Source organism: Equus przewalskii, chromosome 2, assembly GCF_037783145.1.
Source record: "Equus przewalskii isolate Varuska chromosome 2, EquPr2, whole genome shotgun sequence".
Classification (NCBI taxonomy): Eukaryota; Metazoa; Chordata; class Mammalia; order Perissodactyla; family Equidae; genus Equus; species Equus przewalskii.
This window is the reverse complement of record NC_091832.1, coordinates 56,578,420-56,595,315: the sequence shown is the minus strand read 5'-3', so window position 1 is coordinate 56,595,315 and position 16,896 is coordinate 56,578,420. Positions and strand designations below refer to the sequence as shown.

Genomic DNA, 16,896 nt, shown 5'->3' with positions numbered 1-16,896 from the left:
TCCATACATTGCATCTGTCGCCCCATTTTACAGATGAGAAACCCTGGTACAGAGAGTGGCAACTTGCCCAAGCTTACCAACCATTAAGGGGCAGAGACAGGATTCAAACCCCTGCCTGAGAAGCTCTGAGACCCACACTCCCTCCCCCCACCCTGCTGCCGCTGCTCTTCATCACTCTGCGGCTGGGGATCCTGGCCCTTTCTCGAGCCCCCTGTCCTCCCACTGCCAGTCTTCCTGCCCTGGTGCTGCCTGGAGGAGAGTGAGGGTCCCCACAGAGCACGAGGGGGAAACCTGAAGGCCTGTCTTCCTCAGGTGAGCCGAGCCTCCGCCCATCCCTCCCAGGCCAGCCATGAATCATGCGGGCACAGGCAGAGCTGGTGGGACCAGGGTCTGGCCCAGGAGGAAGTCAACAGCGGTAGTTTAGTGGTTAGCGTAGGGGGAAGGAATGTGGACAGAGGCTGACCCAGGCGCTCTCCAGGATAGACATAGCCCGTAATGAGATCTTGGTATCGGCAGGGCTGAAGGGCAAGAGAGGGGGGGCTAAGTGCTGCTCTGAGCAGGGGGACATTGGAGACAAAGGAGGTAGCACGCAGCAGGGGCTGAGGGGTGGGGTTGGGAGAGGGGAGCAGAGCATCCTGGAGTCCGGGGAGGCCCATAATTACTCAGGAAGCCACAGGCTGTAATTAGGCCATCTCAGCCCATTAGGGTAGAGCCACAACTGACAGCATGTCTGGGACAAGTAGGTGGTCTGCCCTGGGAACAGGGAGAGGGTGGGGGGTGAGCAGAAGCACCAAGCTCTCAGGGCACAAACACTGCCGGCCCATGGGTGGGGTTCTGCACGGCGGGAGGGCCCTCAGAGCGTCTCACAGTGCAAGGCCACAGGCAGCTTACCTGGGGAGAAGGAAACAACCAGAAGCGGTGCCTCTCGCGAGACTGGCCTGGTGCCGTGGAAGGCACACTGGCCTGCACTTCGGGGGACTAGGGCTGAGGCCCGGCTCTGGTATTAACAAAGTAGGTGGCTGCTTAAGTCTTTGTCCCTCTTTGGACTTCAGGCTCCCTTGTTCTATGGGAATACTGGCCCGGATGAGGGACTCTCAGTCCTGGCTACTGTCACCTGAGGAGCGTTGCACACATGCCTGTGGGTTTCCACTTCTGCCTATAATGGACTGGTTTGTAACAGACTCAACCTCCCACCGAGAACAACCAGAGAGATTAGATAAAATACCAAGACGTCCTCTGAAGGCTTTGGAGAGCGATCAAGGGCCCAGATCGCAGGGAGCAGGGAGGCTGGGTGAAGTAAGCCTGACTTTCTTGGCCGCTCTTCCTCTCAAGGCATTTGTGGACTAGTAATTGGTTTGGGCAGAGAGGCTGAGGAGCCTAACAAAAGGCTGCAGCTGTTGGGCCGAGGAGCAGAGGAGGGCTTCCAGCAGTTTCACTGGGACTGGAGCTCAGGGCTGCCAAGGGTCAGGGTGGAGAGTCAGGAGAAAAGGAATCTGCGTGCATTTGCAATGAGGAGCACGGAGCAGAGAAGCTGAGCAGAGCGTTCGGCCTCATTCATTCTGTCCTGTGGTGCTGGGGAGACAGTAATTGGAGTTCAAGGCTGACAAAGCAGTAGGAAAACACTCCTCAAGAACTGTGCCCTAGAAGTAAGAGTGCATCAGGAATAGGCCAGTGTCACGGTCACCACAGGTACCAACGGAAGCTTGCATGGTACTCCTTTTCATCGATCGCTTTGGCTGCTCGACAGCAAGCAAATCTAATCCTCCACTGCAGTCTCCTCCCTGCCACCTCCCCAGCTCCTCTGCCCTAAACTGCAGAGTGATGTGACCTTCTCTCCTTTTTCCTTTTTAACATGTAAACTCCTAAGCACTTTGAGCGTGGGAGTAGGGTGGAGAGTGGTGCTGATGCAAGAGGTTTACAAATTGAACACCTCTGTATCTCGCCTTTCTTGCCCATCCTCAGCTTCTCCCCTCTGTTCACGCTTTCGTGTAGCATTCACTGAGCAAAGCTTTCCATAATAGCTTTCAAGGGCCAGGCACTCTGCTGGGACGAGGAGCCCACCATCAAGCAAATTAGATGCAGAATCATCTCTTACATTAGGACACGCTTATATATTTTACAAAACTTGTTCACATCCGCTGTTAATACTGATACTCACAGCTACCCTGTGGGATATGGAGATAGGACAGGTATTAATATTCCTATTTGCAGATGAGGAAACTGAGTTGAAAGTAGCCAAGAACCTTGTCCAAGGTCGCTCAGCTAATAAGTGATGATGGATGGTTTCCTGTCTCCAATTCCCAAGTGAGAGTCCCAGGAGAGACACTCTCTAGCACAGACACAGAAGTCATCCTCCAGAGCAGGAAGGGAGAGATATTCTTTGAGAGGCGCAAATGCCGTGGAAGTGCCACGCCTCTCTGTTGAGCAAAGGGAGGCTGGGAATTAATCACAGAGCTGGAAGAGGTCTCAGAGAACAGCTGGTCTTATCCTTTCATTTACAGATGAAAAAAACCCCAGAGGCATAGAAAGATTAAGTGACTCTGCCTAAAGACACAGAGCGAATTAGAAGCCAGGCTCCCTCCCGTGCAGTTGAAGAATCCTTGCCCTTCCGGCAGGACTTGGCCCCTTCCACACTGGCTGTGGCCCTTGCTGTCTTGCTCTCTTTATTCTGTTTTTGTTCTCAGCTCCGACCAGAGGGAGACCTCATTGCCAGGTCCAGCATCAGAGCCTGTCGGCACCTGTCTTTGTGTGAGTGAATGAGTGAGTGACGAGTTCCTGGAGGAAGGGATGTACATTTTGTCTCTAGAATTTTCTTTCAGATGTGAGAGATTTTACATGCGGTGCTCTAACAACCAAGAGGAATGTTTGCCAATAGACACAGTTTAAACAAACGTGCAGAGGTTGAACCAAGAGTCAGATGTGGCTCAAACAGACATCCCACCTTGCTCTCCAGCTAAGATGAGGTCCTTCGAGGAGAACTCTGCCATTATTAGGACAGGAGCAGATATAAATTCCTACGACTATTGTTGGCTTATACTCAGAATAAGGTTTTCAAACGGTTCCCTGCCAACCCTTTTGGTCCCATCTCCCCTTCTCCACTCTCTGCCTCACACCCCACGCCAGAGCAGGACCTGAGTAAAGGTGCCTTTTTGGTACCTGCCAGCTCATGCCCAGCTTCTGGCTGGGCACTGGATGTATGCATCTCAGAGCCCTGGCAAGGGGTCAGGATTTTAAATCACAGTGTGACCTTCAGCTCATTTCTTAACCCCAGTCTCAGGTCACGTTTCTATAAAATAAAGACACCCACACCTGCCTTGTCCACTGTACAAAGGTGGTTGTGAGGCTAAAATGAAACAAAGTCTGTGGATGGGCTTTGTCATCAGGAAGCTTTATATTTCATGTATTTTTAGGTTGAATGCAACCAAAATACAAAATTACCAGAGGATGAACCATAAGAACCATTTACGAATGCCTTCACTGGAACACTGCATCGTAGAGGTCACACAGAGACCTATTTTAGGTGACATATTGTGGAAAGGTTTCAGTTACCAAGGAAATACTCAGTACCTGGTTTTGTTGCAAAAATATGACAATGGACCAACAAGATCTACTTCCCCATAGCCCCCAACACCACCAATCTAGATTAAAGAAAAAATTAGCCCTAGTGGCAGTAGAAATGCTCAATGATATAAAATAAAGGCAACCCAAGATTGAGACTAATGGTTAGAGTGAACTAGAGAACCAGAGACGTTGGTTCCAGTTCCTCAGACTATGACTTTGCTTGGAGCCAGATCTATCTAGGATCGTGGGGCCCTCCCCCCTCCCTCCCGGAGCTCCCTGGATGATCGGGCCCAGATGTTCGGCCCCACAAATATAAACTATAGGTTCTGGAACTGCCAGATCTCAGTGGCTACTTATGCTGTTCTCTAGAGTCAATATTTGCTGTATTTTCAGGTTGAATATTCTTCCCACAAAGACATCCTGGGAAGGCTCCAGGGAACCTGGGGATGGCCATCCCAACTCCTGGTGTAAGGGAGTCTGATTAAGAGTCTTTCGGACCATTTTTCCAGGAGGAAAACTGTTGGAAATACTGCTGTGAAGGAGCAGAATGAAAAGGTAATGGTATTTGTTATGAGTTGAATTGTATCCCCTCAAAATTCATATGCTAAAGTCCTAAGCCCTGGAATACGGCCTTGCTTGGAGCTAGGCTCTTGACAGAAGTAAGCAAGTTTACAGGCATCATTAGGGTGGCCCCCTAATCCGAATGACTAGTGTCCTTATAAAAAAGGGAAATTTGGACACAGAGACAGACACTCACAGAGGGAAGATGATATGAAGAGACACAGGGAGAAGACAGCCATCCACAAGCCAAGGCTTGGAACAGATGCCCTCAGCCCTCAGAAGGAGCTAACTCACAACGCCTTCATCTCAGACTTCCAGGCCCCAGGACTGTGAGACACTACATTTCTGTTGTTGAAGCCCCCAGGCTGTGGGACTCAGTGCGCAGCCCGAGCTGACCGCTACAGTGTTTACTTCAGAATGAAGTACTCTTAGCAGAAGCCACAGAGCATTTCAAGTGAATTGAAAGAGTGGACCAGATAACCCTCTCTGGATATGGACTCTAAGGGTAAGTTGGGGGCAGAGTTGCCCCAAGGGGAAGAAGAGGTCAGGCCCTTGTTGGGGAAATGGTGGGGAGGAGACAGGCGTGGGCTACAGTGGCTATACTAGGCAGCCTGTGCTGTCACCAAGAAGAATATCTTGTTTGCTCAGGTGTTTTTAGAGGGACAGGGTTTTATGTGACTTTGGGGAAGGAGGCCGCTCAAGGCAGCTTGGGACTTTGGCCCTGAACTGCCTTGAATTTGAATCCTGCGTCCATTCCTTGCTAGCTGTATGAGCTTGGCTAGACCTCACGCGGTATCCAGTTCTTCACCAGCGGCTTTTTGGGTTCCCAGTTTCAGGGATCACGAGAATGAAAGGAGACAGTGGGTGTGCCGCACACTCCCTCCTCAGGATCTTTGCACGCATGGCTCCCTCCCCCTGGAGCTCCTCCGCTCATCCATGCGTGATGCTGTACCTGACTTACTCCTCCTCCTCTCTCAGGGCTCAGATCAGATGTCGCCTCTGACGGTTAATTTTATGTGTCCACTTGATGGGCCACGGGGTGCCCACATATTTGGTCATGGGTGTGCCTGTGAGGGTGTTTTTGGAGGAGATTAGCATTCACACGGATAGACTGAGTAAAGCAGATGCCCTCCCCAATGCGGGTGGGCCTCATCCAGTCAGTTGAAGGCCTGAACAGGACAAAAAGGCTGAGTTAGAGGGGCCTGCATGGTGGCATAGTGGTTAGGTTCATGCACTCCTCTTTGGCGGCCTGGGGTTTGCCAGTTCATATCCCTGGCACAAACCTACACACCACTTATCAAGCCATGCTACGGCAGGCATCCCACATGTAAAATAAAGGAAGATGGGCACAGATGTTAGCTCAGGGCCAATCTTCCTGAGGGGGAAAAAAAAGGCTGAGTTAGAGGGAACTCCTCTTGCCTGACCACTTCAAACTGGGACATCAGCTTTTTCCTGCCTTTGAGTTCAAACTGAAACCTCGGCTCTCCCTGGGTCTTGAGCTCACCAGCCTTCAGACTGCAACTACACCCTTGGCTCTCCTGGGTCTCAGACCTTTAGACTCGGACTGGAGTTGTACCGTCAGCTCTCCTGGGTCTTCTGCTTGCTGACTCACCCTGCAGATCTTGGGACTTGCTGGCTTCTAGAATTGTGTGAGCCAGTTCTTTCAATTCCTTACAATAAATCAATCTCTCGCTCCAGAGATCCTAATGGACTACAAGAGATATATATGTATATCCTGTTGGTTGGTTCTGTTTCTCTGGAGAATCCTGACTAATACAGATTTTGGTACCAAGAGTGACGCTAGAGGAACAGAATTTTAAAGTTGAGTTTTCTGAATTTGTATGGGGTTTCTGGAATTGGCTCTCTGATCTGACTGGATTTAAGGATGCTAATAACTCTATGTCCAGTAGTAAAGACAGCCTGATTGTCCATTGCGTGATCTGGCAATAGAGATATGTAACACATTGGAGACTCCTAATCAGCCATTTATAAGAAGCAAGGATCTGGGTAACCATGTATAGGATACTTTTGAACATTTTTGTCAAAATAATGGGTATAATGAGATTGGCTGTTGCTCCCAATGTTATTGTACAAAGTATGGAAAGAAAAGGATGAACTCAGGGATTCAAATTCCCAGCTCAAGTGCCCCCAAAATGACCCGAAAACTTCTATGTCTGCCCTGAAGGAGACCCTTATTTCCTGTAGCCACAGGGCTGAGATCAAACCCACAGTCTGATCCTGTGACTGGCTGAATTACAATGCAGGTTGAACTCCCAGCCTTGTAGGGTGTCCACTGTTAAAGTGAGGACAATGACTCACTTTAATCAATGGGATCCTGAAAGTCAGAATGGGGATATGTGGGCAGACTGATGAAGCTGGGGACATGGAGCCCCTAAATTCTGATGAGTCTTTGCCAGTGCAAGCAGTCTCTCCGGCCCATCCACCCACGGTAAAAGTGACCTCTCAACCCCCCCTCCCCACCCCCATCCCCCCCACCCCCCGACCCCGGCAGAGGGTATTAACCCTGCATTGCCCAAGGAAAGGGTAATGGTCTTGCCCGAGGCAGTTGCCAGGTGAGACAATGCTGATTCTCCTCAGGGCCCAGCCCACGACCCTTTTTTTGCTTCTAGACCTATAACTAAAGGTGAGGTACAAAGTGTGATCCATGAGGAGGTACATTATACTCCAAAAGAACTATTTGAGTTTTCTAATTTATGCAGGTAGAAATCTGGGCAATGTGTGTGGGAATGGATATTAAGGGTGTGGGATGACGGTGAAAGGGCTCACCAAGCAGGGATCCAGCATCTAATGGCACATCTTGGGGAGTTAAGAGGGGCTCCAACAGTTGGTTTGGTTGCTTGGCTGAAATATGGGCCAAAAGGAGACCCAGAGTGAGCAAGTTAGAAATGGCCGAACTGCCTTGGTTTAATGTAAAGGAAGTGATTCAAAGACTTATTGAGACTGGCATGTCAGAGTGGATTTGTCATCTGAGACCTACTTACCCACCCTGGGAGGGTCCAGAAGACACGCCTTTCACCACGACTGTGAGAAATCAATTTGTGAGGGAGCCCGGCATCCTTAAAGAGCTCTGTGCTCACTCTTCTCTGTGAGCCAGACTTTACAGTGGGAACTGCAGTCACTGAATTGGGAAACCTAACCACAGGGAGAGTAATTGGATCCGGGATGGCAGGGGCCAAGTGGAGGCACACAGCCGCCAAAGGCGAGGAGGAAAGAGTTACTGTGATGGACAGCAGAGTCAAAGCAGCACTCAAAGCAGTCTCATATGCTCAGACCATGGTGTTAGCTAGTTGATCGTGGCGTTCCTAGAAGTAAAATAGGTAGGAAGCCTACTCAATTCCTAGTTGTTCTGTACAGGCAGAAAAGTTCTAGGTCAAGTGAACAAAACTCTAACTTGAAGCATAAATATAAAGAATTATGGCCCTCAATCAATTCTCAGACTTGAGCCAGTTTATAGACCCAGAACCCCTGGAATGAAGGGGAGGCCAGGTCCCCTTGAGGAAGGACCCCAGGACACTGCCAAAAGTTTATACTGTTAATCATTTTCCCAGCCTTCCCCAGAGGGACATATGGCCTTTCACCAGGATGGCTATGCATTGGGGAAGAGGAAATAATCAGAACTGTGGGGACTACTGGACATTGGCTCTGAATTGACACTGCTTCCAGGAGATGCAAACATTACTGTGGCCACCCATCAGAGTAGGGACTTATGGAGGTCAGGCGATCAATGGAGTTTTAGCTCAGGTCCATCTCAGTGGACCACAGTGGGTCCAGTGGGTCCGCAAACATATCGTGTCATGATTTCCCCAGTCCTGGAATGCATAATCGAAATACACATACTGAGCAGTTGGCAGAATCACCACATTAGTTCCCTAAGATATAGAACGAGGGCTATTAGGTGGGAAAGACCAAGTGGAAGCCACTAGAACTGCCTCTACCTAGGAAAACAGTAAACCAAGAGCAATACTGCATTCCTGGAGGGACCACCGAGATTAGTGCCACCATCAAGGACTTGAAGGATGCAAGGTGATGATTTCCACCACATCTCCATTCAATCTGCCTATCTGGCCTGTGCAGAAGACAGGTGGATCTTGGAGAATGACAGTAGATTATCATGAGCTTAGCTAGGTGGTAACTCCAGTTGCAGCTGCTGTACCAGATATAGTTTCATTGCTTCAAAAAATTAATACATCCCTTGATACACAACTGTTAATTTGGCAAATGTGTTTTTGTCCATTCCTGCCCATGAGGGCCCAGCAGAAGCAGTCTGCTTTCAGCTGGCAAGGCGAGCAATACACACTTCACTGTCCTACCTCAGAGGAATATCAACTCTCCAGCTCTGTTCATAATTTAGTTCACAGGGAACTTGATCTCCTTTGTCTTCCACAAGATACCACACTGGTCTATTACACTGATGACATTATGCTAATTGGACCTAATGAGCAAGTAAGCAGTAGCTCACTGTTTGTAGTAGCTCTAACTATTTGTAAGACATTTGTGTGTCAGATGATGAAAAGATAAGTCTGACAAAAATTTGGGGGCCTTCTACCTCAGTGAAATTTCTAGGGGTCCTGTGATGTTGAGATATCCCTCCTAAGGTGAGGGAGAAGCTGTTCCATTTGGCCCTTCCTACAATCAGAGAAGAGGCACCACACCTAGTGAGGCTCTTTGGATTGTGGAGGCGACATATTTCTCAACTGAGTGTGTTACTCCAGCCCATTTACCAAGTGACCTGAAATGCTGCTGGCTTTGAGTGGGCGCAGAACAAGAGATGGCTCTGTAACAGGTCCAGGCTGCTGTGCAAGCCGCTCTGCCATTGTGCCATATGACCCAGCAGATCCAATGGTGCTTGATGTGTCAGTGGCAGATAGGGGCACCGTGTGGAGGCCCTGGCAGTCCCCTATCAGTGAACTGCAGTGCAGGTCCTTAGGATTTTGGAGCAAAGCTCTGCCATCCTCTGTGGATAACTACTCTCCTTTTGAGAAATGGCTCTTGGCCTGCTATTGGGCCTTAGTAGAGAGTGAATGCTTAGCTATGGGCCACCAAGTAAGCATGCGGCCTGAGGTGCCAACCACGAACAGGGTGTTATCTGACCCACTATGCCATAAAGTTGGGTGTGCAGAGCTGCATTCCATCATCAAACGGAAATGGTATACAGACGACTGGGCCTGAGCAGGCCCTGAAGGCACAAGTAAGTTACATGAAGAAGTGGCCCAAATGTCCATGGTCCCCACTCCTGCTATACTGCCTTCTCTCTCCCAGCCTGCCCCTGCAGCCTCCTGGGGAGATCCCTAGGATCAGTTGACAGAGGAAGAGAAGACTCAGGCCTGGTTTACAGATAGTCCTGCATGAGAGGCAGGCCTCACCTGAAAGTGGACGGCTGCAGCACTACAGCCCTTTCTGGGACATCCCTGAGGCCAGTGGGATGGGAAATCCTCCCCGTGGCCAGCACTTCTGGCAGTGCACCTGGCTGTTGTGTTGGCTTCTGTAGGGAGAAATGCTCAGATGTGTGATTATGTACCAGTTCATGGGCTGTGGCCGATGGTTTGACTGGATGATCAGGGACTGGAAGGAACATGATTGGAAAATTGGTTACAAGGAAATTTGAACAAGAGGTATGTGAATAGTCCTCTCTGAATGGGCAAAATACCTGAACGTACTTGTGTCCTATGTGAATACTCACCAAATGGTGACCTTAGCAGAGAAGGATTTTAATAATCAAGTGGATAGGATGACCTGTTCTGTGGGTTCCAGTTGGCCCCTTTCCCCAGCCAACCCTGTCTTCACCCTATAGGCTTATGAACAAAGTGGCCCTGGTGGCAGGGAGGGCGGTTACGTAGGGGTCAGCAACATGCACTTCCATTCACCGAGGCTGACTGGGCTACAGCCACTGCTGAGTGCCCAATCTGCCAGCAGCAGAGACCAGCACTGAGCCCCTGATGTGGCACCACTCTCTGGGGTGATCAGTCAGCTGCCTGGTGGCAGGTTGATTACAGTGGACTGCTTCCATCAGGGAAGGGGCGGGGTTTAGTTCTTACTGGAATAGACACTTACTCCAGCTACAGATTGGCCTTCCCTGCACCCAATGCTTCTGCCAAAAATACCATCCATGTACTTATAGAATGCATTATCCACCATCATAGTGTTCCATATAGCATTGCTTCTGATCAAGGAACTCACTTCACAGCACATGACATGCAGCAGTGGGCCCATGACCATGGAATTCATGGGTTTTACCATGTTCCCCACCATCTTAAAGCAGTTGGCTTGATAGAAGGATGGGAAGGGCTTTTTAAGACTCAGTTACAGTGCCACCTAACAGGTGAAAATATCTTGTAGGGCTGTATATGCTCTGAATGAGCATCTGGTCTGTGTTGCTGTTTCTCTGATAGCCAGGATTCACAGGTCCAGGGATCAAGGGGTGGAAATGGGAGTGGCACCACTCACCATTACCCCTAGTGATCTACTAGCAAAATTTTTACTTCATGTTCCAAGACTTTATGCTCTACTGGCTTAGAGATCTTAGATCCAAAGGGAGGAATGTTTCTGCCAGGAGATACAACGATTACACTGAACTGGAATTTAAGACTTCTGCCTGGTTACTTTGGGCTCCTCATGCCTCTGAATTAACAGGCAAAAGAAGTTACTGTGCTGACTAGGGTGATGGATCCTGACTACCAAGGAGAAATTGAGCTACTACTCCACAATGGAGGTCAGGAAGAGCATGTCTGGAATACAGGAGATCCCTTAGGGTATCCCTTAGTACAGAACAAAAGACTGACCCTCCCCCAAGTAAGAGAATTCTCCTGCCTGACAGCCTCCAAACTGACACATCATCTCTTTCTCGTTCTATAGCAGCTTCCAGCCTTTGGATTTGAATCAGGACATCAGCTGTGCAGATTTTGGACTTGCCAGCCTCCATGATCACATGAGCCAATTCCTTATATTCTGTCTCTCTCTCCTATTGGCTCTGTTTCTCTGGAGAAGCCTGATTAATGCAGGGGTGAGATGGGAGGAGAAGAGAGCATCAGAGTGACAGGGATCTGAGAGGCGGATGGTTGAGAGCACCAATGAGGGCACGGGAAGGGAGAAAACAAGAGGAGATGGAGTTTCCAAAAGATGAGGTCAGCCTATTTCTCCATGTGGACCCAATTAAACAGATCCATATATAAAATCCACATTTGCATGACAGGGAAAGTTAGGAGCCATAACACCTTTACAAAAGAGGTTTGTAAGTATGTTAAAGCAGCCCTTTGCCCTAGGCATTTGCTATAGGATTGTATTAGCCCACTAGGACTTTTACCTAAAACCAGGGACTTCTGTGTCTGGCAAGATCACCAAGGCCCTCTGGGAGCTTCATAGTAGCCCAGCCTGGATCTGGCTCTCACCTCGTAGGATGGTGACATTGCGAAGGATTTCTCCGTGATGCGTGTCTACAGCCTTCATCTCCTCCACGATCATGGAGAGGTTGCGCACGTTGAAGTCCAGTCGGGCGCTGAGCAGGCTGAAGCGCTCTCGGAGGAGGTCCGTGGTGCCCAGCATGAGGGAGACAGACTTGTTCAGGTAGTAGAGCTCCTCGGCATGGGTGTGGAAGCCCAGTGTGCAGGAGAGCCGCACGTCGTCCAGGTACTTGAGCATGCTGTGCACATGGTTGTCAGTGGCATTGATGTTGGTGAAGATGGTGCCAATCTCGATCTCGTGAGAAGCCATGCGTCCTTCCAACGTCTCGAACCTCTCCACTGTGCGGTTCTGGGCATAGCGGGTGTGGTACTGCAGATCGTGCATGTTCTCCTCGTGGTCATCCAGGAAGGATGAGATGTTATCCAGCTGCAGCTGCAAGCCCATGACCTGCAGCACCAGGTCATGCATGCTCTCGGAATTCTGGCTGATGCGCTGTGATGAGGCCCCCAGAGTGGCCTGGATGTTCTTGACCACTTCTCCGGTCTTGGCCGAGGTGGTACGCAAGCTGCTGAAGAGCCGGGTATAGTTCTGCCAGTCAGTGACAATCTTCTGGAGGGTCAGGGTCTCCTCGTCTGTCTTCCGCCGGATCCCGTGGATCCACTCTGAAGTCTGCCCCACGGTGAAGTTGATCTGGTGCACTGCAGCCTTGACGTCGTAGCACTCCTGGGTGAGGTCCTTCAGAGAGAGATCCAAGCCGGCTGTGGTGGCCTGCCAGCCTCTCATCTGGGCTAGGAAGAGCCCCAGAGACTGGTTGACCTGGTGGACGGAGAAGGAACAACTGCCCATCTCCTGGGAGATTTGACTGCTGGTGGTGGAGAGCAGTTCATGGGTCTGAGAGGTCTGATCCAGTTGGACCTCCTGAGCCAGAAGCATCTTCTGAATTCCCTCCAGCTCCTCCTGCAGTCTTTTGATCTCTTGCCCCAGCTGCCCAGCCTCATGGCAAAAAGAGCAGTTGTTCGGGGCTTTCAAATCTTCAGGAGAAAGGGACAACATTTTGAGTTGCTGAAGGATCATGGGACAAAGTTTGCTTCTTTAAATTAAATATTTCAGAGCATAATGAATTGGCAAGTGGCTTCTCAATCACTCTTGCTTTCCTAAATCCTGCTAAGAAATCCTTTCTGAAAAAGCCTTGCCATTCTATGAAATCTTATTTTTACCAAATATCTTTACTATGACCTGAAATGTAGGATTTAGGACATTTCCTCCATCTCGCCACCAAATTCTCAATAATACATCTGCATAACTTCTGAGGTTGCCAAGGAACCTCCCACTCACATTTTATCTTAAAATTTCTCCAAATACTTTTATATTTGTTATATTATTTGATCCTCGCACAAACTTTTGGGGTAGATGGTGCCGGGACTTCTCTCCCTGTGACTGATAAGAAATGAGGGACAGAGAAGTGGCTTGCCAAATATCACTCAAGTAGTTAGCGGCAGAATAGGACTCTTTCCATCAGAGCAGACCACTCCTAAACCCTTCTATTTTTGGCTCCTTCTGTCTCATTCTCAGAATGAGAACATCCCTAGTTAAAGCAGGAGACCAAGAGCATCATGCATTGTGCACACTTTAAGGCAGTGATGAGGAAGGGGCTGACTTGTCAAGAGGCTCTGGAAGGTCTTAAAAATAATTTCAGATACGTGAGGATATTTGAGGATGGACTGTCTTCGTCAGTCTAGCCCACCTATAGACTCTGGCTGGATCTGTACCACACACAGAACCCCTGGCCCCATTCCTGAGTATATCCCAGGATGACAGCCCTCTTTGAATGGATGGTTCTCTAGCTGGACAGGGAGGCCGGGAGCCATGGCTGTCCTCCCCTTGTGCTTAGAAGGTTGGTGAAGGCTGCCCTGCTCTGGGGTTCCATGGCATGGGGAGGAGCCCTCACTTCTCCCCAATTAATACTAATCTTCCATCATAGTCATCAGCACATTTGGACACTGGACACTTACCCAGTCCTTGGAGATTTTCCTGCATAGACACAAGCTTCTTGTCATAAATGGCCTGGGCCAGGGAGATATCCTCTGAGAGAGAGTCCACTTTCCTGAAAACTGTAGGGGAAATACAGGTGAGAAACTGGGACAGGGTCTTAGCTCAGAGAAAGAGGAGTTGTTTGTTGAGAAGACATTTTTATCAGCCCCTCTGCAACCAAAGCCATTCACCCTTCTTCTATGGGGCTTCCCAATGGTGGTAAGGGAAGATGCTTCTTACAGCCAGAGTTTGTCACATATCCCATAAAAATATGTATCTATGTATCTCTATCTATAGAATAGCTAGATACGTATCTCTTTAGATATCTCCCTCAGTGTATATATGTGTGTACAGTCATATGCGGCATGACGACGTTGCGATCAACTGGCTGCGTACACAACGGTGGTCCCATAGGATTAGTAGCACAGAGCCCAGGTGTGTAGTAGGCTGTCCCATCTGGGTTTGTGTAAGTGCACTCTATGATGTTCACACACCGACGAAATCACCTAATGACGCATTTCTCAGAATGTATCCCTGTTGTTAAGCCACGTATAACTGTATATATACGTATCTATGTGGATAGATAGTACAATGTGTAATACATATAATTTTACATATGTATATATGTCATTCTCCTCCTCTCAGATTTTAGAACTAGGACTTGACCACAAGATAGAATATGGAAAATTAAGAAAAAAATATAAAAGGAAAATAAAAATTATTCTTAATCCTAACACTGAGAGATAACTGCTATCAACATTTTCATGTATCTCTTATAATCTTATCTCCACAACCATTTTATAGCTACGTAGATACACACATTTTTGGAGAACAACAACAACAGAAAATTGGGGTGTTCTGAAATCTCATCTATTTTATTTTGCTTTATTGTATCATGTCATGGACATTTTCCCATTGAGGTTTAAATCCCTTTTTTTTTTTAAAAAGATTTTATTTTTTTCCTTTTTCTCCCCAAAGCCCCCCGGTACACAGTTGTATATTCTTCATTGTGGGTCCTTCGAGCTGTGGCATGTGGGACGCTGCCTCAGCATGGTTTGATGAGCAGTGCCATGTCCACGCCCAGGATTCGAACCAACGAAACACTGGGCTGCCTTCAGCGGAGCGCGCGAACTTAACCACTCGGCCACGGGGCCAGCCCCCAAATCCCTTTAAAGTCATTACTTTTAATGCGTGTATCATACTCTATGTAAATGATTCAGCAATCATATAAAAATTCCCTATTGTTAGGGACACTTAAGGAACCTCCCCTCTGAGTCTGGAAATGAAACTTGATATGTAAATTTGTGAGTAACACTTCATCCTAGAAATAATCTTGTATATGACGGTTGTGTGTATACGGTTACTCTGTTAGGACAGAATGCTGGAAGTAGAATTATTGAGGCAAGGGTATCCTTGAAGTCCTTGATACATGTTGCCAAACTGCCCCCTAGAAACGGTTATACCGGTTTACGCTGCGCAGGCAGCCCCACCCCCTACTGAGGGGTCAGTGCTGGCTGGTGGTCAAAGAACATCTGGGCAGCAGCAGGACCCCTGGCTTTCTCCAGCAGGTGCCTGGCTGAGCCTGATAGTGAGATGAGGGCAAGGACCAGATGGAGAGTCAATAAGATGCTTCCCACAGATCCTATGAAGGTCAAGTGTGGGGAGACGGAATTGGCCCCATCAAGAGTTGGGTAATGCAACTTCTAGTCCAGATTTGCCTCACATTTGTTGCGTGACTTCAGGCAAGTCAATTAATCTTTTTGGAGCTCAAGTGAATCATCTATAAAATGAAAGTATGAAGCTAGATGACTTCTAAAGCTCTTGTCAGCTCCAAAATTCTATGACTCCAAATTTTTTTGGAATCTCTGAGCTTTAATTAACATTGTACATCTCAGAGCTGCCAAGACTTAATTAGTAACAGTGACGTGTTGAGAAATCGTAGGAACAATTATATGCTGTTACAGTAGACTAGCACTTTATGGTTAATGATATTCATTATTCCATTGGAGACTTCCAACAATTCAGATGCCTGTATAGATGGGGGAACAGAGATGCAGAGAGACTGAAAGATCTTGATTCTTATTCAGATGCTCTGTAAAGTCCTCCTCCAAGCCAACAGCCAAGGGCTGACTCATATAATTCACCCTGTTCCTGTTTTCATTGCGCGTTTCACAATTTGTAATTATGTATTAATTTTTTTGTTTAGCTGTTTTCCTTACTTTTCAGACTTTATTTTTTCCTCCTTTCAAAATTGTGTTTTATAACGTATACTATATAGTAAAGAGTGCACATGTACAATTTATAAATAAAATAGGTATTTTTGGAGGTGTGAGCCTATCATTACATCTGTCCATCTATTTTATCTTTTTATCCATCCATCAATCCACCTAATTTTTTGATGCATTTTAAATCAATTTTTTACTAATAGGATGAGAAGTCAAAACAGTTCATAGATTACTGCTCTAGACCAGGGGTTGGCAAATGAGGGTCTGCAGGCTAAATCTGGCCCAGTGTCTGTTTCATTGGAACACACACACCCCATTAATTTACACATCATCTCTGGCTGCTTTGGCTCTACAATGGCAGAATTTGGTTGTGACAAAGACCATATGTGCCCCACAAATCCTAAAATATTTACTATCTAGCCCTTGACAGAAAAAGTTTGCAAACCCTGCTCTAGTTACAGGCTCCACAAAGACAAGGCCTCTGGTTTATTAGGCAGTTTATGCCCAGTGTCTAGTACAGTCTTGGCCTATAGCATGCATGAAAAATACCACTCGAGTAAATGAATGCAGTGGGTTTTCCTTGTCTGTTGAGAGGAAGACTGACTTTGCCCAGCCCTCTGGACTTTGGCCACAGTCCTTATTGTAAGGACTAGCTTACACATCTCTAGTCATGCATTCAACAAGCATTACTTAGCAGCTACCAACCAGGCTTGGATGGTGCCAGCACTGTGCCAGGGACTTGAGATACTCGGGCTGGTGGTGAAAACAAAAAAGAAAACCCTGACGTTCTCCCTCGATTTCCCAAACACACTCCTCACCCCTAATTCTTATGATCCTCTGCCCATTCACTCTGGATGTTGGGGCAAGTCACTGCACCTTTCTCGTGGGTGGAACGGGGCCAGCCTGCCATTTTGGGGCTTGCTGAGACGATTTGTGGATATCATGTATGACGGTGCCTGCGCTTGGTGGGACAACTGTCCATACCCTCTGAGGGGTTTCGGTACCTACGCTCTTCTCTGGGCTCACGTTTGTGGCTCCTGGGGCTTTATTAATGGTCCCATGGGTGCTGGGAGTGTGGCCCTGAAAGGGCTGACCAGGA

General features: G+C 48.1%; 1 protein-coding gene across 2 annotated transcripts in view; it reads right to left on the bottom strand.

Moving 5' to 3' along the window:
• The window catches only part of SCARA3 (scavenger receptor class A member 3), a 42,822-nt gene that overhangs the window by 5,122 nt on the left and 20,804 nt on the right, over positions 1-16,896 (bottom strand). Inside the window, exons 4-6 of one of the 2 annotated variants that reach the window (XM_070611339.1) lie at positions 13,554-13,652; positions 11,529-12,572; positions 7,025-7,445 (exon numbers count right to left, since the gene is read on the bottom strand). In XM_070611339.1, the coding sequence (XP_070467440.1) occupies positions 7,423-7,445; positions 11,529-12,572; positions 13,554-13,652 (1,166 nt within the window). In that variant the 3' untranslated portion in view covers positions 7,025-7,422. Of the gene's footprint in view, positions 1-7,024; positions 7,446-11,528; positions 12,573-13,553; positions 13,653-16,896 lie in introns of those variants that run through there. The other variant, XM_008519296.2, reaches the window with a different exon arrangement.